The sequence below is a fragment of the Cnephaeus nilssonii genome (assembly GCF_951640355.1).
Source record: "Cnephaeus nilssonii genome assembly, chromosome: 6".
Lineage (NCBI taxonomy): Eukaryota > Metazoa > Chordata > Mammalia > Chiroptera > Vespertilionidae > Cnephaeus > Cnephaeus nilssonii.
This window is the reverse complement of record NC_137077.1, coordinates 53088703-53116700: the sequence shown is the minus strand read 5'-3', so window position 1 is coordinate 53116700 and position 27998 is coordinate 53088703. Positions and strand designations below refer to the sequence as shown.

Sequence of the window (27998 nt, the reverse complement as noted above, 5' to 3'; positions counted from 1 at the left end):
CCGCCTCCTCCATCTTCGTCCCTGAAATTGTGTACTCTCCCTTTAAGACTAAAATGGTGGCATGCTACGATCGGGACTCCACTTCCGGTGGGGAGGGGGGCGGGACCCCAGCCCGCTCACGCCGGAAGTGGTTTGCGCTCTCAAGATGGCGACTCCCTATGTAACTGACGAGACCGGCGGTGAGTGCGGGAGGCGCGGAGCCGTTTCTCTCCGGGCTCTCGGGGCAGGGGTTCGGACTTGGAAAAGGGTCTGTGCCCCGCCCATCCCGGGGCCCCTCCTTTGCCCCGCCCTTCGGACCGCCTTCCCCATTCATTCCTACGGGGTGCCACCTGCGCCCCCTTCTGGTCTCGAGTTTAGGGGTCTCTGCTTCCGGTCACCCAAACCTTGGGGTCCTTCAATGCTGGCCCCTACTCCAGGGCCCTCACAGGCCTTTAAGGTTTTCTCTAGCAGTTGAAGCTCCAGTATCTCTCTTTTGGGTTCTCCAGCCCTGGGGCTTCCAACACCCTTAGTTCCCTCCAATTCCTACCTTCCCTTTCTTCCCCTCCCCCATCTTTTAGCTATACCTGCTTTCTGCCCTACCCCAATCACATTTAAATTCTTTTTCTGGAAGCTGTATCTGTAGATCTTCTCATTGCTACATAGTGCTTTTTCCACTTTCTCCCTCATCTTTATTGTTGGTCCAGAAGTGTGAAGGGATGAGGATCCTAATATAACTTTCAGCATGAGTTTTCTCCTTGATGGCCCCACCTTTCTACCTTCTCTGTTGGTAGTGATAGGAGTTGAGGGATCTAAGGTGAAAGAAGGCAAACCAGGAACGTGTCTAGTGGTCTCTCAAGCCCTCTGACAAGTTGGTAGAACCCAGTTATTCCTTCTGGCTAGAGAATTTTCAGTCTTGCTAATTGAAATGCTGAAGTGTCTGCTGCATATGTGAGCTTTATGTGTTGAAAACTGAAAATCAAGATTTTCATTGTGGTTTTGTCCTATCCTTATTTCCTCATCTTTTAAAAAAAATGTGCATAGGAATATCTAGTCATTGACAATCAAATAAGATAGTATATGTGAAAGCAATTTATAACGTGCTGTGCAAGGCAAGGTGTTACTGTTTTCTTTTTTTGTGAAGCCTTCACTGTGTATATATAGTCTTCTGTAGAAGTGATGCTGTGCCTGTGCTGTGGTACATACGGTCTGTTTTAAAATGTGCCATATATGCTTCTTGCTTTGCTACTTTTCATGTTCTTAATATCCCACCCCACCTCTCCTATGATATCTAATGACAAACCTGGTCTCTGCTACCTCTTCCTAACCTCACATTTTAAAGTGATAGGTACAGCCTTTCCTGCTCTCTATTCAGTAGGCCCTTCTTCAACTAGCTTCTTTTAATGTCTGCTTTGAAAATATTACTCAATTTCTAATTTCCAGTACACTTCTTTATTCTTAACTGTTTTTTGTTATTGTTGTTACTATTTTTTATTGACTTCAGAGAAAGAAGAAGGGAGAGAGAGAGAGAGAGAGAGAGAGAGAGAGAGAGAGAGACATTGATGTGAGAGAGAAACATCAATCGGCTGCCTTCCTCCCTTCCTCACCCACCCTGACTGGGATTGAGCCCAGAACCTGGGCATGTGCCCTGACCCGGAATCAAACTAGCAACCTCTTGGTGCATGGGAGGATGCTCAACCAACTGAGCCACACCTGCCAGGGCTTACCTGTTTTCTTAAACTGATTTAATGAAAATCCAGATATTGCATCTTACCCTACCTTCCCATCAGGGATTATCTTCTGATCTCTGTGACCATGTGGAAGAGGAGAAGGAATCATTGCTTTTTTGCTTTCTCTTACTACTTCCAGATCATTGATCTACCACTGTCACACTAATACTCATGGAAGGTATCGCCATGCAATTATAGCTTTTTCTCTAAAACTTCATGGCCATCATTCTTTTTTTCTCCACTGTTTCTTGCTCTCATTCTCAGTATCTCCAGCACCTTTCGATTCTTTGATCTTATAGTTCTTCAGCATGAGACCATTAACTTTCCTTTGTATTTTCAAACCAGCTACACATCAGAGTCACTACAACTTGGACCTTACCTATGATACTGCTTCCCCTTCATGTGCTCCCCATCACTTATTTTTGCCTCCTTACTAGTCATTTTTTTTCACTTCATCACATCCACAGAAGCAGTGTTTTGCCCTCCTTAGGTTCTCTGATTCTTGACCTTTCCCATTGCATTGAGTCTTATCATTACCTTCATGACTGTCATTGATGCTACCCTTGCTAGAACTCTGTGACCAGCCACTTTGGTACTATCCTCATTGCTTTCTTCATTTGTTTTGATCTTCTGTACTAAGCAAGCATGTAACGTTATTTTGAGTCATACTCATCAACTGTTTTCTTGGCTTCTGCTTCCAGGTCATAGCATATAGCTAGAGAAAAAGCACAGAAGCAAGCAGATCCAGTATAATATAACTTAATGTTAACTTCTGCCAAGATCACAGTTCCTCTCCAATTCTTCTTTCTTGGTTTGCTTACAGTCTACCGTGGCCATTTCCCCAACCTTTTCTGGCTCTCTGTAACCTTTCCATTTATTTATTTATTAAAAAATTTTTTTAATACTTTTTTATTGATTTCAGAGAGAGAGAGAAACATAAAGGATGAGAGAGAATCACTGATCGCTGCCTCCTGCACGCCCCCCACTGGGGATCAAGCCCGCAACCCAGGCATGTGCCCTTGACTAGAATCAAACCCGGACCCTTCAGTCCGCAGGCCAGCGCTCTATGCACTGAGCCAAACTGGCGAGGGCTGTAACCTTTCCTTTTATTTTTATTTATTTTTTAAATATGCATTTTTTATTGATTTTTTTTTACAGAGAGGAAGGGAAAGGGATAGAGAGTTAGAAATATCGATGAGAGAAAAACATCGATCAGCTGCCTCCTGCACATCCCCCCCGGGGGATGTGCCCACAACCAAGGTACATACCCTTGACTGGAATCGAACCTGGGACCTTTCAGTCAGAAGGCCGATGCTCCATCCACTGAGCCAAACCGGCCAGGGCGTAACCTTTCCTTTTAATTCTCCCTCTTGTGGCAGATGACCTCACTTTCTATTTCATTGAAAAATCAAGGTCTATCATTTCTGTTTCTTTCCTGTCCACTGTTTGATTTCTTGAATATCAGTTCTATACATACTATTTCCATTTCCTCAATGCTTATTTGTTCCTTAACTCTTTACAGTTTTTATTTTTAGCACCAACCTCTCTCCTGAGTTGCCAATTTCCTTTTATAATTGTTTGGTAAATAGCTTTCATTCAAGGGTATACTGTCATACTTCAAATACAATCTGACCAAAATCAATATCAATTCTTCTTCCTTATTTCTGTTAAAGGCACCATTGTATTAGCCAACCAGAGGTCAACTTTTTTTGCATTCTCTCCCTCTTTCTCTCTCTCTCCTTAAAATTTTATTTTCTTCTTAAAATTTTAAATAGACTTTATTTTTTAGAATATTTTTAGATTTAGAGAAAACAATTTTCTAAAATTTTTACTTATTGCCGAAACCGGTTTGGCTCAGTGGATAGAGCGTCGGTCTGCGGACTGAAAGGTCCCAGGTTCGATTCCGGTCAAGGGCATGTACATTGGTTGCGGGCACATCCCGGTAGGGGGTGTGCAGGAGGCAGCTGGTCGATGTTTCTCTCTCATCGATGTTTCTAGCTCTCTATCCCTCTCCCTTCCTCTCTGTAAAAAATCAATAAAATATATTAAAAATAATAATAAAATAAAAAATAAAATTTTTACTTATTGATTTCAGAGAGAAAGAAAAACATTGACTTGCTGTTCCATTTATACATGCACTCAGTGGCTGCCCCTTGCATGTGCCCTGACCAGGGATCAAACCTGCAACCCTGGTGCATTGGGCCAATGCTCCAACCAACTGAGCTACCTGACCAGGGCCTAGATTTATAGAAAATTTGAGAAGATGATATAGACAATTTCTATATATACCTTATACTCAGTTTCCCCTATTGTTAACATCTTACATTAATATGGTACCATTATTGCAATTAATGAACCAATATTGATACATTATTATTCATTAAAGCCCATATATTATTCAGATTTCCTTACTTTTTACCTAATTTCTTTTTTCTGTTCCAGGATCCCATCCAGGATACTACATAACATTTAGTTCTCATGTCAGCTTAAGCTCCTATTGGCTGTAACAGTTTCTCAAACTTTCCTTGTTTTTGATGATTTTGACATTTTTATGAGTACTGGTCAGGTGTTTTGTAGGATACCCCTGTATTGCAATTTGTCTGATATTTTTCTCATGATTAGATTGGAGTTATGTGTTTTGGGGGGGTTGACCATCGAGGTAAAGTGACATTTTCATCATATCATGTCAAGGGTAAATAGTATCACAATGATTTCTTTACTGTTGATATTGACCGTGACCACCTGGTTTCTCCACTGTAAAAGTGACTCTTTTTCCCTGTCCTTTTCATACTGTATTCATTAGAAGAAAGTCATTGTTCATACTTTTTTCCCATTTAAAAAATTTTTTTTCAATGACAGTTAACATTCAATATTATATTAGTTTCAGGTGTAGATCATAGTGGTTAGACATTTTTATAACTTATACTGTGATCCCCCAATAATTCTTGTACCTACCTGACACCATATATAGTTATTACAATGTTATTGACTATATTTCCTAAGCTGTACTCTACATCCTGTGAATATTGTGTAACTGTCAATTTGTTCTTCCTAACCCCTTCACCTTTTTTACCCAGCCCCCTCAACTTCCTCTCATTTGGCAACTATTAGTTTGTTCTTTTGTATCTATGAATTTGTTTCTGTTTTGTTGTTCATTTTGTATTTTATATGATTCCACATATAAATGAAATTTGTCTTTCTCTGTCTGGTTTATTTCACTTAGAATAATACCCTCTAGGTCCATGCATGTTGTCACAAATGGTAAAATTTTATTCTTTTTTTATGGCCAAGTAACATTCCATTGTATATGTGTACCACATCTACTTTATTCATTCCTTTTTGTTTGTTTGTTTTTTTGTTAATCCTCATCCGAGGATATTTTTTCCATTGATTTTTAGAGAGTATTGAAGGGGCGGGGAGAGAAAGAGAGAGAGAGAGAGATCGATGTGAGAGAGACACATCGATTGGTTGCCTCCAACATGCACCCCAACCACCAGGAATCGAACCTGCATCCCAGTTACCTGTCTTTGACTGAGAATCAGACCCATGACCCTTTGGTGCTTGGGCCAATGCTCTAACCACTGGCCAGGGTTATCCATTCCTCTTTTGATTGGAACATTGAATCTATGTAAGTAATTACTTCTTCTCTTTATTTTTATATAAGTAATTATTGATAATTATGTAGTTATTGCCATTTTATTAATTGTCTTCTGACTGTTTTTGTAGTTCTTTGTTCCTTTCTTATTCTCTTGGTCTCTTGTATTTTGATGACTTCTGTAGTGTTGTGTGTGGATTCTTTTCTCTTTATTTCTTTTATATCTCTTGAAGATTTTGGCTTGTGGTTACCATGTGCTTCATATATACTAAGCTATGTTTATAGCACTCTGTTTTAAGTTGGTCACTTAAATTAGAACATATTTCTGAAATCACTACCATTTTTACCCCCTCCATGTTTATATTTTTGTTATTATTTTTTACTTTTGTGTGTGTGTGTGTGTGTATTCCTTAATTTATTGTTGTAATTATGCATGATGTTACTACTTTTGCCTTTTAACCTTTGTACTAGCTTTAGTGTTAGTTGATCCACTGCTTTTATTGTTTGCCTTTGTCAGCAAGAATATATTTTTTTCCTTTACGATATTCTCTTTTCTTTTTAAAAAATATATTTTATTGATTTCAGAGAGGAAGGGAGAGGGACAGAGAGCTAGAAACATCAATGATTAGAGAGAATCACTGATCGGCTGCCTCCTGCATGCCCACTACTGGGGATTGAGCCCACAAACTGGGCATGTGCCCTTGACCAGAATTGAACCTGGGGCTCTTCAATTTGCAGGCTGATGCTCTATCTACTGAGCAAAACCGACTAGGGCTCTTTTTTTTTTTCTTTTAATTTATTGGGGTGACATCTATCTATAATAATAAAAGCGTAATATGCAAATGGCTGAACAGCAGAACGACCATCCGGATGACCACGCTATGACACTGGCACTGGTGCCAGGCTAGCCAAGGCGGGTGCGATGCGATTGGTCGGGGGGGGCCCGCCATCACCCCGCAGAGGGAGGCCCAGGCCACCGGCCAGTGGGGCGATCAATCGGGGACTCTGCGATTGCCCCAAAGAGGGAGGCCCAGGCCACCCTCTGCGGGGTGATCAATCGGGAGGCTCTGTGGAACCAGGGCTGTGTGGCAGCCAGCAGCGCCAGACCAAGGAGGGGAGCGGGTGAGGGGCGGGGCCACGAAGCCTGGGCTGCAAAGCCAGCAGCCGGGGGAAGGAAGGTCTACCCTTGCACGAATTTCGTGCATTGGGCCTCTAGTTGGTTAATAAAAATTATATAAGTTTCAGGTATACAATTCTACAGTACTCTTTTTTTAAAATATATTTTTATTGATTTCAGAGAGGAGGGGAGAGAGAGATAGAAACATCAATGATGAGCCCTGGCCAGTTTGGCTCAGTGGATAGAGTGTTAGCCTGTGGACTAAAGGGTCCCAGGTTTTATTCCAGCCAAAAGCACATGCCTGGGTTGTGGGCTCGATCCCCGCCCCATTAGAGGGGATGCAGGAGGCAGCCAATCAATGATTCTCTCTCATCATTGATATTTCTTTCTCTCTCTCTCTCTCCTTCCTTTCCTCCCTCCCTCCCTCTCTGAAATTAATGAAAGAATATATATTTTTAAAAAGAAAAGAAAAAAATATAGTTCCTTAAATGTTAAAAAATAAAAAAATAAAGAAACATCAATGATGAGAGAGAATCATTGATCGGCTGCTTCCCGCATGCCTCCACTGGGGATCGAGCCCCAACCCAGGGATGTGCCCTTGACCGGAATCTTATCCAGGACCCTTCAGTCCACAGGCCGACACTCTATCCACTGAGCCAAACCGGCTAGGGCCTACAATACTTTTTATGATATTTTCTTACTCATGTTTTTTTTTTCTTCTCCTTTCTCCTTCTTCCCCCTCCTCCTCCTTTTTTCTTTCTTCTTGATCCTTTAATAGTTTTTGTATACTGGTTTGGTGGTGATGAACTCCTTCAGCTTTTTCTTGTCTGGGATCAACAACTACACTTGAAAAGTGGAGAGTTATGCTCCCTTCCTTCAGGAAGGATTATTTACATACATTATTTGGAATTCTGAACAGGAGATTTGTCTCTCCTCCCCCATGTATTTATTCAATCATTTACTTATCATTATGGACTTCAGGACATAATACAATATGTCTTATTTATTTTATTGCTCAAATGTTCCTGCTTTGAACATTGGGCGCTCTTTTAGTTGGCCTGTGTCCCTTTGGTATACCCCACCAATGTGGGTTTTTGGTTTGTTTGTTGTTTTTTTAGTTCTTCCTTACTTTCTGCTTTAGGATGCTTTAAGATCATCTTGTATATTTCTACTCTTGTACTAGAACCAGCCATTTCTCCAAGGAGTCCTTGTTCCTTTTGTTGGGGAACGATAATAAGAAACCAAAATCAGAGCACTAGGTGTTTTTCCTCCATTGAGGGTATTGTTTTGTATTATTTACGCCTCTCTTGCTCCTCATCCCTCCCCTGCACCAGCTGTCAAATTATTGATCTTCTATTCCCACTGCCTTACCCTTATCCCATTTTCTTTTCTTTTTGTGTGTTAATCCTCACCCAAGGATATTTTCCCATTGATTTTAAGAGAGAGTGGAAGGGAGGGAGAGAAACATTGATGTGAGAGAGACACATTGATTGGTTGCCTCCCACATGAGCCCTTACCAGGGCTGGGATCAAGCCGGCAACTGAGGTACGTGCCCTTGACCAGAATCAAACCCAGGACCCTTCAGTCCTCAGGCCTAAGCTCTATCACTGAGCCAAATTGGCTAGGGCCTTTATCCCATTTTTAATACCTGTTAGGTATATGGCCTTGGGAATCTAAGCCTTAATTTTCTTATCAGTGAAATAGGAATAACTCCTAAACATAGAACTAATGTGAGATTAAAAATTTAAATGAAATAATGTAGCCCAGTTGGCATGGCTCAGTGGTTGAACGTTGACCTATAAACCAGAAGGTCACAGTTTGATTCCCGGTCAGGGCATATGCCTGGTTGTGGGCTCAATCCCCAGTGTTGGGGATTAAAAAATATTTTTTAAAAATTAAATGAAAAGTACATGTCTGGCACATAGAAAGTGTTCAACAAATGCTTCTGTAATTATGTGTAAGGGTTATTATATGGACTAGAAGGAATTATACATGCAAAGTATCAAGCATAGTACTTAGGTCATTCTAAGCACCTGATAAAATTCTAGTTTCCTTATCCTGCAAATAGTGCTATGACCTCCTAAGTAGTAATCTTTTCTTTTTTTTTAAGTTGATTTTTAGAGAAAGAGGAAGGGAGAGGGAGAGAGAGAGAGAGAGAGAGAGAGAGAGAGAGAGAGATATCAATGTCAGAGCACAAAATCGATTGGCTGCCTCCTGCCCACAACCTAGGCATGTGCCCTGACTGGGAATTGAATCAGTAACCCCCCAGGTACACAGGATGATGCCCAACTAACTGACCCACACAAGCCAGGGAAGTCTTTTCTTTTTTTAAAAATAATTTTTATTTTAAATTACAGTTGACATACATTATTAGTATCAAGTGTACACCTCTGATTTAACATTACATAACTTACTAAATGATCATCTTGATAAATCTTTTTTTTTTCTAAAATATATTTTATTTGTTTTTTACAGAGAGGAAGGGAGAAGTATAGAGAGTTAGAAACTTCCATAAGAGAGAAACATCGATCAGCTGCCTCCTACACACTCCCTACTGGGTAGTGGCCGCAACCAAGGTACATGCCCTTGACCAGAATTGAACCTGGGACCCTTCAATCCGCAGGCCGACACTCTATCCACTGAGCCAAACCGGTTAGGGCCATCTTGATAAATCTTGAATCCATCTGACACCATGCAGTTAATAAAATATTGACTGTATTCCCTATACCTATTCTGTAATAACTAATTTGTACTTCTTAATCCCTTTACCTTTTTCATTCATTCTCCCAACCCACCAACCATCTGGCAACCATCAAAATGATCTATGTTACCTATGAGTCTCTTTCTGTTGTTTTGATTTTTAGATTCAATTGTTTATATATAATATGTATATATATTGCCATTTTATTTTTCATATTATTTATTTATTTAATTTTCTTAAAGAAGACCCATGAACATTTCATATAATACTGGTTTGATGGTGATTAACGCCTTTAGCTTTTTCTTGTCTGGGAAGCTCTATCTGTCCTTCATTCCTAAGTGATAGCTTTGCTAGATAGAGTAATCTTGGTTGTAGGTTCTTGCTTTTCATCACTTCGAATATTTCTTGCCAAGCCCTTTTGGCCTGCAAAGTTTCTGTTGAGAAATTAGCTGACAGTCTTATGGAAACTCTTTGTAGGTAACTGTTTTTATCTTGCTGCTTTTAAGATTCTCTCTTTGTCTTTAAACTTTTGTTATTATTATTATTTTTTAATCCTCATCTGATGATATTTTTCCATTGATTTTTAGAGAGAGGGAAAGACAGAGAGAAATATAGATATGAGATCAACACATCAATTGGTTGCTTCCTGCATGAGCCCGGACCAGGGTGCGGGCCAGATAGGAGCCTGCAACTGAGGTACGTGCCCTTGACTGGAATCCTTCAGTCCACAGGCCGACACTGTCCACTGAGCCAAACTGGCTAGGGCTTTTTAAACTTTTGCATTTTAATTATGATGTGTCTTGGTGTGGGCCTCTTTGGGTTCATCTTGTTTGGGACTCTCTGCGCTCCCTGGACTTGTATGTCTATTTCCTTTACCAAGTTTGGGAAGTTTTTTGTCATTTTTTCAAATAGGTTTTCAGTTTCTTTCTCTCTCTCTTCTATTCTGGCATCCCCATGATATGAAATGTTGGTACACGTGAAGTTGTCCCAGAAGCTCTTTACACTATCCTCATTTTTTTTTGGATTCTTTCTTCTCTTTGCTGTTCTGATTGGGTGTTTTTTGCTTCATTATATTCCAAATTGTGGATTTTCTTGGCTTCATCTACTCTACAGTTGATTCTCTGTAAGTTATTCCTCAGTTAGTGTATTCTTCATTTTTGACTGGTCCTTTTTTATGCTGTTGAGGTTCTCACTAAGTTCATGGAGCATCCTTATAACCAGTGTTTTGAACTCTGAATCTGGTAGATTGCCTGTCTCCGTTTTGTTTAGTTCTTTTTCTGGAGTTTTGTGTTCTTTCATTTGGGATATGTTTCTTTGTCTCTGCATTTTGGCAGCTTCCCTGTGTTTGTTTCTATGTATTAGGTAGAGCTGCTGTGTCTCCCAGGCTTGGTAGAGTGGCCTAATGCAGTAGGTGTTCTGTAGGGCTCAGTGGCACAGCCTCCCTGATCACCCAAGCTGGGTACTCAAGATGTGCCTGCCATGTGGGCTGTGTACATCCTCCTCTTATAATTGAGCCTTGATTGCTATTGGCATGTCAATGGGAGATATTTATCCTCAGGCTGATCAGCTGCAAGGACTGGCTGTGACCACTGACCACCAACTTCCAACCACTATGGAGGATCAGCTTTGCAGGGTCCCACCCCATAGAGCACAACTTACTTCAGCAGGGCTCTGGTGCTTGCTTGAGTGTGTTGCTTGTGGAGATGGTTGGGGGTAGTGTTTTGACGTTGTCTGAAGCTGTCCACCCAGTAAGTACTCTGGCTCTGGGGCCTCCCAGGATGTGTAGGCCAAGGTCGGCCACTGCCTATGTTCTGCCTGGGGCCACCTGGCATGAGTACAAAGCAATCTGCAGATTGCTGCTACTTGTGCTGGGCTTAGAGGTACTCAGGCAAGGTCAAGAACTGAGGCTGGGTACTGCTAGTGCCAGGCCTGGGGCCACCTAACAAGAGGTACAGGGTTCACTGAGGCCAGATGCTGCTTATTTGAGAGATTTTGGGGAAATCTGAAGCATGAGCCAAGACAGGCCATTCAAATGGAAAAGCCACTGGAAACAGCTTGGGTGGGCCCAAAAGTTGGGTGAGGCTAGGCCTTAAGGAATCATCAAGGTGGGACAAACTGTGAGCCAGGTTGATGGATTCTCAGATTTGGCGCCCTCCTGCTGGCTCTGTTGGGGGAGGGCTCATCAAAGAAATAATGGCTTCTGCCAGCACTTCTATCTGGGAGAAAGCTGCCCCCCAGATCTTGGTCTGATGCTGGACAATTCAGTTCCTCCCCATAAGTTTCTGGTGCCTAGCAAGCTGCTATCCCAGCTCTGGAGCTCAGAGGGAGTGAGTCTGATTTAGTCTGTGCCTAAGCCCTTTGAGAGGAACTTCCTGGGACTCTAGTAACCTCCATCTCCCTGAGCCTCAATCCTTGCTGGTTTTTACAGCCAGAAGTTATGGTGACTTCTGTTCCTGGCACTGGAATCCTGGTCTGGGAGGCCTGGTGTGAGGCTGGGACCCCTCACTCCACCGGGGGACCTCTGCAGCTGAGATATCCTTCCGATTATCCGTCACTGGTGGTGTGGGACTAGCCTTTTCCATGTCTCTGCCCCTCCTACCAGTATCCAAGTGGCTTCTTTTTTAATTCCTTAGTTGTCGGACTTCCATTCAGCTTGATTTCAGGCAGTTCTAAATGATGGTTGTTCTGTAGTTTAGTTGTAATTTTTATGTGGTTGTTGGAGGAGGTGAGTACTATCTTTACCTATGCCACCATCTTGACCAGAAGTCAGTAGTAGTCTTATCTCTAGTCTGCCTGTTCCAGTTACACTCCCTAAAACACTGTTATCAGATTATTGCTCCTTAAGTATAAGTTAAATTATGTAATTTTTGTTCAATTCATTCACCCAGAGTCCACTGTTAAATTTGTCATATATCCTTCTGATCTTTATTTTTTCTGTCCATTTAAAAAACACTTTTGAATCAGATTATATATACATTTTTATATCTTGCCTTTTATTTTATTTAAATGTATTTTTTAAAATATATTTTTATTGATTTCAGAGAGGCAGGGAGAGGGAGAGAGAGAGAGAAACATCAATGATGAGAGGGAATCGTTAATTGGCTGCCTCCATACTGGGGATCCAGCCCGCAACCCGGCCATGTGCCCTGACTGGGAATCGAACCGTGACCTCCTAGGTCATAGGTTGATGCTCAACCTCTGAGCCAAACTGGCTGGGCTATATCTTGCCTTTTTATTTAACCTTATGACAAAAATATTTTTCTTAATATTAGAAACTCTTTGTAAACATCTTTTATAGTACTGGCAGAATATATTATTGTTTGGAAACATACCCTTTTTTATCTTTCTTTTGTTATTGGACTTTTAGATTGTTTCCAGAATTTTTTTTTTTTTTTTTGGTCTTGTTTGCAGTATCATACATGATCATCAAACTGCTGCTAGAATGTTCACACCCGTTGCTGCAAATTCAAAACCCAAGAAAAACTTCTCCTGGGAATTTGCTTTAGGTCAGGATAGGGCTGCCTGGTTCGAGGCTGCACTCACAACTGGGCAGGTTCAACAACACAGGAGCCTTTCCCCGGACCATTCAGAATTTTAATTATAAGAACTCTATGAATAATTTTTGTGCAAAAAATTATTATTTGTGCATAATAATTTAGGGTTATTTTCTTAGGATAGATTTCCCAGAAATAGAATTACTGGGTTGGAGGGTACAAGCATTTATTTATTGTCTATTAATTATAAAATTAATTCTCATTGATTATAGCAAACTTGGAAAATATTTTCAAAGGTTGTATAAAATATGCCACTCACATGTTTGGTAATTCCAGAATCCAGAAATGACTACAGTTACATTTTCTTTTAGTTTTTCTTTCTATGCACACATATAGCTTACCTATATTTAACATAACTGGGATCATAGCAAATGGCTGTATTTCCAAAAATATGATCCTCAGAACACTTACTAGTCCTGTGAAATGTGCTACAAAATAAATAACTGAAATAATAATAAGATTCCTGAGGTCAAATACATTTGGGAAACACTATAAACCATATTCCCATCTTGGATATTCACATGAATAAGAACATATTAACTCAGGCTCCTCTCTCTCTCCCTCCCTCCCTCCCTCCCTCCCTCCCTCCCTCCCTCCCTCTTCCTCTCCTGCTTCCTCTCTCTCTCTCTCTCTCTCTCTCTCTCTCTCTCTCTCTCTCTCTCTCTCTCTCACTGAACCCTGAGGGCACCTTTCCCCCCTCTTCTTCACCCAGACGAGTTTTCTTTGCCTTTCTTTCTCCTAAGCTCCAAGGGGGCCCTTTTGCCTCTGTAACTTATTTCTCACTTCTTCCACAGCTCATTTTGTCTATTCCTTTGACTTTCTAAATAATCTTTTGCTTGTATTTGGGCGGGGAGAGAACATTAACTCACTTAAGTTTTGCTGATAAAAAAACAAGTATTTTTTCTGTTTAACCCAGAATTCCCCAAACTTGTTTAACAATTTTTTTAGGTAACCCTTGTTAATGTCTTATGGAAGTAGTGTTTTATATAACAAAAGTTTTGGGAAATGCTGAAAAAATGGTAGGATTATCTTATATTCTCTTGCTATGTTAGCCAAATTGCTTTCTAACGGGTTTTTATCACTGATGATATATGAATATGCTGGTTTCACCACTTCTTTGACTGCATTTGTATTCTCATCTTTAAAAATCCTACTTCTTTGAAATACTTTGGAACCCACAGCCTAGGTTTGAATTTTGATTTTGTAACTTTGGGCAAGTTATTAAATTTCTCATAATCTGTGAAACTGGAATAATCATTCATAAAGTCGTGAAAATGAAATAATGCATACGAGCACTGTCCTTGGCATGAAGCAAGCACTCAATAAAGGTTGGTTGACTATAAAACTACCCTTTATTGAGTTTATTTAGAATTGACTATAACATTTCCATATGGATAATTCACTCTTACACTCACTACTATGAGCACAAACCACTTTTCAATATAGTATCATCACATGCTGCATTCCTGCCTATACCCTCCAATGAAACGGGGCTATCTAGTATAAGACAGATACAATAGTAGTGTGCAGATGTGTAAACTTTGACATCAGAACTGAGTTCAGATTGCAGGTACCCGCTGCCTTTGTGATCTTGGACATATCATTTAACCTCTTGACAACTTTGTTTCCTCTGCTGTAGAGGGTAATACCTGCCCATTGGTATAAGGTAATGTAGATGAAGTTCTTGTAGCTACTTATTGAAGTAGCTATTTATCCTATATAATAAAAGCATAATATGCTGTGTTCAACTGATAGGTCGACTACTCAACCAGCCACTATGATGTGCACTGACCACCAGGGGGCAGACCCTCCAACCGGTAGGTTAGCTTGCTGCTGGGGTCCGGCTGATAGGGACTGGGCGAGAGGGCCAGACACACACTGGAGCCCTCACATGGTCCCTCCCCAGCCGGCAGGCCCTCCTGCAGTCCCTCCCTGGCTGGCTGGCCCCCATCGGCCCCGATTGGGACTGGGCAGGATGGCCCCAATTGGCCCTGATCACCGGCCAAGGGACCCCACCTGTGCACAAATTCGTGCATCAGGCCTCTAGTTAATTAATAAATGTTCTTTCCTAATTCTTCTTAACATACTGTGAGTTTTCATTGCTGTGATTTTGCTTGTTGTTATTCCTCTTAGAATGCCCTTTCCCTTTTCTCTGCCAGCAGAAATAATGAGCCACTGATTAGTTATTATTATTATTACTACTCCCTGGTCTTTAGGGTCAAGGTTGTCATGATTTAGCCCTGGCCATGTAGCTCAGTTGGTTAAAGCGTGTCCCCTTATGCCAAGGTTGTGGGTTCCATCTCCAGTCAGGGCACATATAAGAATCAACCAGTGAATGCATCAATAAGTAGAACAACAAATTGATCTTTTTTTCTCTCTCCCTTCTCTCTCTAAAATCAATTTTTCATGATTTTGTGTCAACTTCCACCATGAAACAGGGTGTAATAATTTATTCTCTTGAAATCTCTTTATCAGTCTGTATCAGTGTCTCTTAGGGTACTTAAGACATTTATATTTTTGTCTTATTATTTGTTTGCCTAACTTACCCACCCTCCTTACTTAGATTATAAATTTTGTGAAAGTGGGACTGTTTTACTTAATCTCTGTAGCACTTTGTATAGTGCTTTTCTCCTAGGAGGCTTTTAGTAATTTACTAGAGGCCCGATGCACCACGGCCCGCTGTGGCTTTGTCTGGAAGGAAGGGCGTCCAGAAGGACATCTGGTCTAATTAGCATATTATGCTTTTATTTTTATAGAAGATTGCATTTAATTAATTTGTAGTCTGGCTTCTGACCACTGCTTTTCTGAGACAATATTCTTGGAAATAACTAGAGATTTCCAAATTGCCAAAATCTTTTCCTTAATCTCTCTTCAGTATTTAATACTGTTAATCACCTGTCCTTACTTAAAACTCTTTTGGTCTCTATGGCATAGCACTGTCCTGGTTCTTCTTTCCTAGAATCATTGTCTCTTGTTGTTGACACCTTTTCTTCCTTGAGGAATATGATCATGACCATTTTTCCAGGTCATTCATCCAAATTGGATCTTTGTATATTTTTTCTGTGTTAGAAACCTGGGTCTTTGTTGGCCCTGAGATCATCCTCAAGCTCAGATCTGTGACCCAAATCTCCTTTCTTACTTGAAGCAGGTCCTAGGGATTCAGCACACCTTGAATAGTCACTTCCACCTAGCTGCTTGGCGTTCTCCCACACCTTGCTGTGTTTTTTCTCCACTGTCTTCCTGCCGTCACTGAAAACTTTTGGGCCCTTTCAGTTTAAGGAAACAATCTGAGGATTACAAAACAGCAAATGTCAGGAAATAACAAAGCTTACAAAATTGTTATAGTAGCAGTCTCTAATCTGTAATTTCTGGAAAATCCTGATAATCTACCTTTGGTTTTTATTTCTAGGGGTAAAAACCTCTTCCTTCTTTTTGACTTTACCTTTGGATACCATTAAGGACAGAGAATGAAACCAATATAACATAAAATAAGTGCTCCTTTGTGATAATAGGCTGTTTGTATCTCTGAGGGCTTCCAGTTAGGGTAGCCATTCAAAAAGCTTCTGCCCTATCTATCTATATATTATTGTTGACAGTATTATAGATGTCCTCCAATTTTCCCTCCCTTTGCTCCCTTCCTTCCAGTCCCTGCCCCACCCCAGGCCTTCACCACACTATTGTCTGTGTTCATTGGTTATGCATATCCTATATAATAAAAGCCTAATATGCTAAGTGTCCAACTGTTCGTTCGACCAGTCGCTATGATGCGCACTGACCACCAGGGGGAGATGCTCCAACCGGTAGGTTAGTTTGCTGCTGGGGTCCAGCCCATCGGGACTGAGCAAGACCAGCCAGACATGCCCTGGAGCCCTCCCAAGATCCCTCCCCGCCGGCCAACCTCCCACGGTCCCTCCCCCACTAGCCTGATCCACCCTGATTGGGACTGGGCGAGATGGGCTGGACTCACCCTGGAGCCAATCTCCCGTGGTCCTTCCCCGGCCTCTAAAATATTTCTTCTAATTTATTTCCTTTCAATGTGCACAAATCTGTACACCGGGCCTCTAGTACATATATAAGTTCTTTGGTTAATCTCTTCCCTGCTCCCCTCTGAGATATGTCAATCTGTTCCATGCATCCATATCTCTGGATCTATTTTGTTCGTCAGTTTATTATGTTCATTAGAGTCCACATATAAGTCAGATCATCCCTATCTCTATCTTTACTAGCCTTAAGGCTTCCACTATCATCTCTGGGCACTTAAATATATGTTTCTTATTGTTCCTTTTTCCTTAATTCCATGTAAAACACTGCCTATCTAGAATCGAATGTTATTTTCACAAGCTTTTCTTCTCCTCCAGACTTTCTATCACTGGTTTTTATTCTCCAAATTTTCCACATTCAAAAGTGATATTGTAATTAGTTTATTTGTGTTTTTATTACCTTTCTACATCACTAGAATTCATGCTACAAGGAGGCTAGACCCTTGCCTATTTTATTCATTGTTGTATCCCTACGTCTTATTGTATCCCTAGATAAGTGCTCAATAAACATTTAAAATCCATGTGTGAATAAATGTTATTACCATATGCCCTATCTACCCACAAATATGTTGTGAAAAATAAGAGTACATGTGAAAATCACCAGATTAATTCCACTGTATCACTGTTTCAATTATTCCCTCTCTCTAATTCAAATCTTGGCAGTCTCTAGATCCTGTTAACTTATTCTTCATGATGATTATTTTTCATTTTCCTTTCAATACCCAAACAGCATCTAAATCAAGTCTTCTTGCATTGTGACTATTGTTTTCTTTTTTTTTTCTACCTTTAGTTTATGTTACATATTTTCAGGTTAATTTTAAAGCATTGCTTTGCGAAGATCATCTGTACTCCCTTATTGGCCTTCAGTGTCCTACAATTTGAAGCTCAAGTCCAAAGTCAAGAGGAGATTGGATACCTTTTATCTTCTGACTAAATTACCTCTGTTCTCTTTTCCCATTACATGTACTTTTGCTCAAAATATACTGGATTCTTGCTGTTCCCTAATATGATACATGTTTATTTATTCATTAATTTGAATTAATTACAGTCTTCTGTGGGGCAAGTACTTTGCTTTAAAGATCAAAGACAAAGTTTCTGCTCTCAAGCAAACAATTATGTTAAACATTAGAGCATGATAAAGGCCAAAACAGGTGCTGTAGGTACACAAAGGGCTACTTCTAGCCTGCCTTGGGGTGGGTACATTAGGGACGACTACATTGAGTAATTTATATTTGAACTTGACCTTTGAAGACCAATAGGAATTAACTAACATATGATTCAAGGAAAATCTGTCCCAAGCCAAAGGAAGCAAAAGCAAAAAGCATGAGAATAGAGACACCTTTGGATGAGATTTGTGAATATTTCAGTGTCTGGAGCAGAAAGTGGGAATAATTGGGTGTTAAGAGGCTGGAAACTGGATCAAGAAGGCCTTTGCATGTGGTTCCATTTTCCATGTATACTCTGAGGCAACAGGAATCCAGGAAGAATTTTAAGTAGGAGTGTGACTAGTCAGTCCGATTTGTTCCTTTGCTTATGTTGTCCCTTATGCCTGAAATCCTTTTCTCCTTTCCTCATAGTCCCACCCCATGCTTCCACCTGTCTAAATCTTGCTCATCTTCCAAAGTACACAACAGATGCTGTGTCCTTAAAATAACCTTAAACTCACCTGGTCAAAAGTAATTTCACTCTCCTTTGTGTACCCACCCTCTAAGCCATTTAGGTTTGAAACCTAAAGTAAGATATTTTTAAAACCCACAATATAACAACAATAATGGGAATATTTTTATTTTTTAAAATACGTTTTTTTATTGATTTCAGAGAATGAGAGAGAGATAGAAACATCAATGATGAGAGAGAATCATTGATTGGCTGCTTCCTGCACACCCCACACTGGGGATTGAGCCCACAATCTGGGCATGTGCCCTTGACCAGAAATGAACCTGCTCTAGCCACTGAGCCAAACCAGTTAGGGCTGTTTCATCTATTTTATTTTTTAATATATTTTATTGACTTTTTTACAGAGAGGAAGGGAGAGGGAGTAATAGAGAGTTAGAAACATCGATCAGCTGCCTCCTACATGCCCCCTACTTGGGATGTGCTGGCAACCAAGGTACATGCCCTTGACTGGAATCGAACCTGGGACCCTTCAGTCCACAGGCCAACCCTCTATCCACTGAGCCAAACCAGTCAGGACTTTTTCATCAATTTTAGAGAGGAAAGGAGAAAGAGAAACATCAATGTGAGAAAGAAACATTGATTGGTTGCCTCCTATACGCACCCTGACTGGGAATAGAACCCGCAATGTAGGTATGTACTCTGACTGGGAATTGAACCCGCAACCTTTTGGTGTATAGGACGACACTCCAATCAACTGAGCAACCTGGCCAGGGCAATAATGGGAATTTTTTAAAAGAAAAAGTATTTATAATATAATCACCTCAACATAAATTTTCATGTTACATACTTTTTCCTAAACATACAAATATGCCTTTTGCTAAAATAAATAAATAAACTTACAAATATGTATGATATAATTAAAATCATGGTGTATATATAATTATGTTTTATATCACTTTACATGATTTTAAATTTTTTAATCATTTAAAAACAATTGTATTGATTTTTAGAGAGAGAGAGAGGAAGGGAGAGGAGGAGAGAGAGAGAAAAGCATCGATGTAAGAGAGAAACATCAATCGGTTGCCTTCTTTACTTCCCCTATTGGGGATCGAACCCACAACCCAGGCCTGTGCCATGACTGGGAATCAAACTGACAACGTTTTGGTGCACAAGAAGATGCCCAGCCAACTGAGCTACACTGGCCAGTATTCTTTAAAAAAATATTTTTATTGATTTCAGAGAGGAAGAGAGAGAGAGAAAAATCAATGATGAGAGGGAATCATTGATTGGCTGCCTCCTGCAGGTTGGACCGAACCCGAAACCCAGGCATGTGCCCTTGACTGGAATTGAACCTGGGACCCTTCGGTCCGCAGGCTGATGCTCTATCCACCAAGCCAAACCGGCTAGGGCAGGGCTTAATCTTTTTTTTTAAAATATATTTTATTGATTTTTTACAGAGAGGAAGAGAGAGGTATAGAGAGTTAGAAACATCGATGAGAGAGAAACATCGATCAGCTGCCTCTTACACACCCCCTACTGGGGATGTGCCCGCAACCAAGGTACATGCCCTTGACCGGAATCGAACCTGGGACCCTTGAGTCCGCAGGCCAACGCTCTATCCACTGAGCCAAACCGGTTTCGGCAGGGCTTAATCATTTTTAATGGGTGTATTATAAATCATTCCTGTATAACTGGATGTGAAGTTTGTTTTAATTTTTAGCTATTTATAGATAATACCATTTTAAAAAATATTTTTTAATTGATTTCAGAGAGGAAGGGAGATAGAGAGAAACATCAATGATGAGGGAGTATCATCGATTGGCTGCCTCCCTCGCAATCGAGCCCACAATTGGAGCATATGCCCTTGGCCGGAATCGAATCTGGGACCCTTTAGTCCACAGGCCGATGCTCTATCCACTGAGCCAAACCAGCTAGGGCGATAATACCATTTTTATATGATTTATTTTTTTTCCCTGTTGGAACTATTTTCTTATACTAAATTATTAAGATTAGGAAACTAAAACAAACTGTTTTGCATTATCTTTGACTTTAACCCCTAACCTTTCCCCTTTCCCCAATCAGTGAATTACCAAGTGTTGTTGATTCTTTGATAATGTACCTGATATCAGTCTCTTCCTTTCCATTCTCACAGGTTCAGCCAATTCTGTCCCTTATGCCAGGATAATTTCGATTTTTTTTTTTCCTAGCTGATTTACCCAGTCTCCAATGTTTCCCTTTCCAATTCTCCTTCTCATCATGCCAGATTAATTGCCCTAAAGCACTGCTTTGGGTAAAAGATTTATTTTATTGAATGCATGCCATGCACCAGACATTAAGTCCCTTAACTGGCATTTCCAGATATGAACATCCTCCCCTCATTTACTTTTGCACCAGCCCTCTGATCCAGCCAGATGGGTCTATTCACCATCTCCTGAACATTCCATCTAGATTACCATGTCTGAAATTTTGTTTTAGAATAAGCTTCTGTTTAGAATTCATTCTGCTTCCCTTTTCTCAGTTTTTGATTATTTGTTTTTAAGGCTTTATAAGATCTGGCCCTTTTTTAAAATTGATTTCAGAGAGAGGAAAGGAGAGGGCGAGGGAGAAACATCAATGATGAGAGAGAATCAATCATTGATCGGTTGCCTCCTGCACGCCCCCTACTGGGAAGATCTGGCCCCATTTTTTATTTCCAACCTGGCTTCCTATTATTCCCTAAAATGAACTGTCTGATTCCTCTGGACTCCTCTACTTTTTGTTCCTTAAATACTCCATGCCACCCTGGCTGGGTTGCTCCGTTGGGTAGAGCATCATCCTGATACATCAAAGTTGCTGGTTCAATCCCTATTCAGGGCACATACAAGAATGGGTGAATGGGTGGATGGGTGGAGCAATAGGTTAATGTTTCTCTCCCTTCCTCTCTCTCTAAAATCAACAAATAAAAAAATTTAAAAATATTCCAGGCCCATTCCCACATCCATGCCTTTCTTTGCTCATGTTTGTTTTTTCTCTCATCCCTTTTAGCTGTCAAATCTTACCGATTTTCTTTTTGTTTTTTTAAATATATTTTTCAATATATTGAAACATCAATAATCAGAGGGAATCATTGATTGGTTGCCTCCTGTACACACACGGAACAGAGCCCGCAACCCAGGCATGTGCCCTAACCAGGAATCGAACCTTGACCTACTGGTTCATAGGTCAATACTTAACCACTGAACCACACTGTCCGGGTACAGATTTTCTTTAACACTTTTTTGTTTTAATTAATGATATTTGTTTTTTGAACAAAAAAAACAACTCCTGTTACAATGTATAATCCATGTGGGAGGCCCATATACTTAAAAATGAGTAATACAAGATATATATGTAGGTGAGCAAAAGTAAGTTTACAGTTTGTATGAAAAAAAGACATGCAGGTTATGATTATTATAATAGCTTTATTGTGTTTGGAGTAGTCACCACTGTAAACCTACTTTTGTCAAACCCTGCATATATATATATATATATATATATATATATATATATATGTACATGTATATAGATATATAATTTTTTGTTAATGGTTTCTACCACTTCTACTTCCAGGTTATCCTTCTTAATGTAACTCAAATGTCCAAGACACTTGGAGGTTCCCTAAGACCTTTACAGGAAATCTACAAGCATAACTATTTTCAGAATATACTAAGATGTTATTTGCCTACTTGCTAGATTGACATTTTCACTGATAAGCAAAAGCAGAGGTGGGTAAAACTGCTAGCCCCTTAGCACTAATCAAGGTGCTGGCACCAACTATACTCATCATTGTATTTTTCACTGCCACATGCCTGCAGTAAATAATGCCAGTTTTTCACTTAATACCATTGATTATTAATTTGATTAAACCCTGGCCCTTGAAATAAACATTTTTATTATTTTTCCTAGTTTTATTGAGATATAATTGACATATAACATGTAAGTTTAAGGTATACAGTGTGATGATTTGATGTTTGCATATATTGTGAAATGTTTACCACAATAAGGTTAGTTAACACATCCTTCATCTCACAGAGTTACCATTTTGTTATGATGAGAACATTAAAGCTCTACTCTGATAGCAAATTGCAAATACACACTACAATATTGGTAACTATAGTCACCATGCTATACCTTAAATCCCTGGAACTTAACACATCTTATAACTGAAAGTTACTAGTATACATCTTTTTAATGTCCTCTCTGGACTAAATGGGAAGTAAACATGAAACATTTTGCTGCACACTGTAGTTGGTGTCTCAAGGAAAAGTACTGGCGCAACTGTACCAATTGTAAGCTAAATAAGCTTCCTTTCCAAAGAACACCATTTTTACTTGAAAAAACCACTGACAAACTGGTAATCCAGACCTGGATATCTGATAGGCACTTTGCTGAAAATGAAGGAAGTGAGCCTGTCATTTTAAGGAGAACAGCTGACAGTGTTTGTTTCAGTGATAAGATTCAAGCCTTCAAGTGAACATTAGAATTTTGGAAAATTTGTATCTGCCACTGTGAGCTTGAAAGCTTTCTAATAAAACTTCTTTCTGATGATATTAACAAATATTGTATGGTTAAATGCATAATATTACAAAATAAGAGTGCGAGGGGGGATCATGTAATAAAAAAATGTTTGAGGATCACCATTTTCCTGCAACTTACTCTTTCACTTAGTATATTTTGAACACCATTCAAGGTCAGTGCATTTATATCTGAAATTCTTTTCCAGCCCTAGCCGGTTTGGCTCAGTGGATAGAGCGTCGGCCTTCGAACTGAAAGGTCCCAGGTTCGATTCCAGTCACAGGCACATGCCTGGGTTGTGGGCTCGATCCCCAGTGCGGGGCTTGCAGGAGGCAGCCGATCAATGATTCTCTCTCATCATGGATGTTTCTATCTCCCTCTCCCTCTTCCTTCCTCTCTGAAATCAATAAAAATATATTTAAAAAATTCTTTTCCAGTCCTGGCCAGTGGGGCTCAGTTGGACTGTTATCCCTTACACCGAAAGATCATGTGTTCAATTCCAGGTCAGGGCACATACCCAGGTTGCGGGTTCAATCCCTTCAACCAAGCTATGTTTTTCTCTCTCCCTCTCCTTTCCTCTCTCTCTAAAATCAATAAAAACATATCCACCGGTGAGGATTAAGAAAAACAACAACAATAAACTTCCATAATAGCATGGTGTGCCATCATGGCGATGATCCACATCTATTTAATCATCCATATATTAATGGCCATTCAAGTTGCTTTCATCTTTTTGTTAAATAATGCAGCAACAAACATTCTTTATGTTTTAGTCATCACCCACAGATATATGTTTCTTTTTATTGATTTTTACAGAGAGAAAGGGGGAGAGAGAGAAACATTGATGTGAGAGAGAAACGTGGATGGATTGCCTCCATACACACTGTGATTGCACCCCGACCAGAATGGAACCTGCAACCTGGGTATGTGCCCTGGCCAGGAATCGAACCCACAACTTTTTGGTGCATTCTATGACATTTCAACCAACTGAGCCACACCGGCCAGGGTGCAACAAACATTCTTTACATATATCCTTGTGCATTGATGCTTCTTATATCTATAGTATGGATTCCTAAAAGTGGACCTGTTTTTTACAATCCATCTTAATAAAACTTCCCTTCTTACATCTTCTCTGGTCATTTCTCTTTGTTTTTACTCCTTTTTAGTCTCTTAATCATTTACTGTCTTTTGATGTGTACATGCTATTGTCTTGTTTTTAAAGACTTCCTCTATGCCTGTCTTGCCTTGCCAACTAGATTATGAAACTAGAAATTCCCTGAGGGCATGCATGGTGTGTTTTACAGTGTATAGACACTCAATAAATAATGACGAGAGCAGAATTGAAGGTTGATAAGAGAAAGGGATACCTTAATGGTTCCATTTAGTGTCCACATGGATGCTGAGGAAAGCTGTGTGCATTCATGCATTCTTTCGTCTTGGGAACTATTTGAAAGTTAGAGTAACTCTCCAACTTGATTCTCTCATTTCAGGCAAGTACATTGCCTCAACACAGCGACCTGACGGGACCTGGCGCAAGCAGCGGAGGGTGAAAGAAGGCTATGTGCCCCAGGAGGAGGTCCCAGTGTGCGTGGTTAGGCGTGAGGAGGGGGTATTTAATGGGGTCCCTACAGAAAGAAAGAACATGTTTGCCTATGAGTTCAGGGAATGATTTTCTGATGCCCAAATCTCAGGAATGGGAGGGGACAACTGAGAAAGGAGAGGCAGGGGGTGGTATACAGGAATGAGTGAGGGTTACAAGGGACGAGTCATGTCCCTATGGCCTCTGTTCATCAGAACCTCCAAATAGCTTTGAGAGATCCAGAGCTCTGAGACCGAGGGACCCTCCTAAAACCTGCAAAGAAGAGGAAAGTCGGGGAGGGACCAAGGGGGAAAAAGCAAGCAGAGAGGTGAAACGGGTAAAGTGATTTGGAAGGTTAAGGAAAGGGCGCTAAAGTCAGTGGTTCTCTAATTGTTGACATCTTCTGTTCCCTGCAGGTATGAGAACAAGTATGTGAAGTTTTTCAAGAGCAAACCAGAACTGCCCCCAGGGTTGAGCCTCGAGGCCATTGCTCCTGTCAACCCATCAAGGTCTGAAGGTGGGGAACCAGGCCTCTCCAAGACAGCCAAACGCAACCTGAAGCGGAAGGAGAAGAGGCGGCAGCAGCATGAGAAAGGGGAGGCAGAGGCCTTGAGCCGGACTCTGGAAAAGGTGTCCCTGGGAGAGACAGCTCAACTCCCCAGTGCTCCACAGGGCTCCCGGGCAGCCCCGACAGCGGCCTCGGACCAGCCTGACCCAGCTGCTATCACTGAGAAGGCCAAGAAGATAAAGAACCTAAAGAAGAAGCTTCGGCAGGTGGAAGAGTTGCAGCAACGGATCCAGGCTGGAGAAGTCAGCCAGCCCAGCAAAGAGCAGCTGGAGAAGCTAGCAAGGAGGAGGGTGCTGGAGGAGGAGCTCGAGGACTTGGAGCTCGGCCTGTGAGGCCTTTGGGGAATTGGGAATGGACTACAGAACAAACCATGGGGCTTTCTGGGGTCCTGGGGAATATGGGCAGCAGCAGTCAGGAGGGGTACCCCCCATACTGGCTCACTTCCATCTCTCATGGCCCAGCTCTGCCATCCAGAGCCTAGCCTCGCCCTCATTCCTTCCCTTTTCTTCCAAACTCGTATTTTTTAGACGTTTCCCCTTCCCATTCCCAGTGTTCAAAAATCTCAGTGACTCCCCCAGGTTCCTTTGCTGCTGATCTGGGTGTCTTATTCAAAAGAAAATTGGGTGGGTGGGAATCTCGGGAACTGAGGTTGAGGGTAGGGGGAGTATGCCCAAGTCTTGGAGTCTTGGTTCCTGTTCACAGTGTTTATGGGTTATTTCCCCCTCCATCCCTGACCTCTTTTTTTTTTTTTTTTTTTTAAGAACAGAATAAACAAGTAGACAAATTGTCTAGCTTTGCCTCTTTCTTTTCAGCTTCTAGTAGGTATTTTATTCCCTTCAGTTTGGCACAGGAAGACAAGTTTTGGAGGTAATCATTTTTAAATTTTTTTTATTAATCCCCACCCAAGGATATCTTTCCATTGATTTTTTAGAGAGAGTGGAAAGGAGGGGGAGAGACAGAAACATCCATATAAGAGAGAGACATGGATTAGTTGCCTCCTGCACAGGCCAGGGATCAAGTCTGCAACCAAGGTATGTGCCCCTGACCGGAATCAAACTCGAGATCCTTCAGTCCACTGGCCAACGCTCTGTCCACTGAGCCAAATCGGCTAGGGCTGGAGTAATAATTTTTCATTTTTATTTCAGAGAGGTAGGGAGAGAGAGAGAATCATTGATTGGCTGCCTCCTGCACACCCCACACTGGGGATCAAGCCCGCCACTTGGGCATGAGCCCTGACTGGAATCGAACTGTGACTTCCTGGTTCATAGGTCGATGCTCAACCACTGAGCCATGTCAACCTGGCTAGAGTAATACTTTTTAACAGTTATGAATGTATGACCAAATGAGCAACACTGATTTCTGTATGTTTGGTTAGATTTCAGTGAACAGAAATTAGTGTTATAATAAAATGAAACTTAGAACAAATTTCATTTGACATGTTAACTTCATGTGTCATCACTGTGTTGCATAGCAGTGGGGCCTCCTTTGTAACACCATTACTTTCTCTCTCGGTTATCAGGGTTCTCCAGCGAGTCTTCCGGTCGTTATTCAGGGAGTTTTTCTGTATTTTAGTTGTAATTCCAGTTTGGTCCTGGGAGCGTATCTGTGTATCATTCACTTACTCTGCCGCCATTTTTACTCTTCCCTTACTGTTTCTTTCTAAGATAATCAACCTGCTTCACAGCTTTATTGGGGCAGCTCATCTGAAATTTTATCTTATCAGATGCCACCCTCAGATAACATTGTGGGGCAAATTAATGATACAAGTAAAGAAATTTACAGCCAAAAAAGAGCTGCCACTTAATGTTTTCATGAGCTCTGATTTCCACACCTTCACCTATCAATCTTTCTTTCTAGTCAGCTGCTGGTGTAGAAACCAACAGAGGGGGAAGTCAGTAATGACCTGTCTCAGGAGTTCAAAGTTCTTAGCCTGACTCTAAAGGTCCCACTCAGTCTGGCCTTGTTTCTTGCCATTCCTCAACTCTGGTCAAACTGCTCCAACTTTACTGAACTATTTTCAGTTCATCAAATGAGCATATTCTCTCTGAACCTCAGTTATTTACCTTTACTGGTTCCTTTGCCTACATTCTCTTCCTGACCCACACTTCTTTATCCTTTGGATCTTTAATGTTATCCTCTCTGGGAAGACTTCCATTACCCTCTAATACTGATTTAGGTGCCTCTCTTAACTTGCTTCCTTATCACTTGGACTTAACCTTTGGTGTGTAGTGGTGTGTATTACATTATGTTGCCATGCTTGTTTACTTGTTAGCTCCTCTTCCTCATCAATCAGCGGTACCTCAAGCCCTGGGATTGTGTTTAACATCATTGCATCCCAGTGCATAGTAAATTCTCAAATATTTGACTAAGTGAATGAGGCTACAAGCCACATGGAGAAACAGAAGAGGAGGGCTAATCTGTGCCTTGCCAAAAAAATGAGGACTTGACTAGGCACCTCCGTGTGAGACCAAAAGCCTGAGCTCTCTGGTGTAAGACCTCTACACAATTATAAGGATTTTATAAATAAGGTTTAATTGGCTTATACGTAGGAGTTTGATGCTTTGTAAGTTTAGACGTTTTTGAGGAATCTATACTTTCTTTTAAAACCATTATTTGTTTTGCAAAAGGATTCACTTCAGTAAACCTTTAAATTTCCTGGGTCTTTCGTGGTTTGATTAAAGTTTATTTTGTTATTTGTTGGGCTCTGTCAGTCATTTTGCTAGTTGGGAGGGGTGCAATTATGAATACATTGTAGAACCTTCATTTAAAAAAGCTATTAGATCATGCAAGTCACAAATTAAGTGCTTGACAGATTTAATTAAGTTCTATGGTAGAGGTATCAGCAATGTATTGAGGGAGAGCTAAGAAGAAACAATTTTGATTTAGGGTATGGAGAGGCTTAATGGTGGAGTTGGATTTTGAAGAAGATCTTGACTTGCATCTCAAGAAAGGTAGGGATGCCCTAGCTGGTTTGGCTCAGTGCATAAA

General features: G+C 40.7%; 1 protein-coding gene across 4 annotated transcripts; it reads left to right on the top strand.

Annotated features, from left to right (window-relative positions):
- The first annotated feature begins 9 nt into the window (after window positions 1-9).
- On the top strand, window positions 10-27334 carry PYM1 (PYM homolog 1, exon junction complex associated factor). 4 transcript variants are annotated; one of them, XM_079773626.1, is made up of 5 exons: window positions 10-179; window positions 11548-11605; window positions 14429-14490; window positions 24354-24447; window positions 24859-27334. In XM_079773626.1, exons 1-5 carry the CDS (start codon window positions 62-64, stop codon window positions 25340-25342), a joined length of 816 nt encoding a protein of 271 aa, XP_079629752.1. In that variant the 5' UTR covers window positions 10-61; the 3' UTR covers window positions 25343-27334. The 4 variants fall into 4 exon arrangements, with proteins under 4 accessions (XP_079629752.1, XP_079629754.1, XP_079629753.1 ...); XM_079773628.1 differs by having other exon boundaries at window positions 15-179; window positions 11548-11676; window positions 24859-27332; XM_079773627.1 differs by having other exon boundaries at window positions 15-179; window positions 11548-14001; window positions 24859-27332.
- The last annotated feature ends 664 nt before the right edge of the window (window positions 27335-27998 follow it).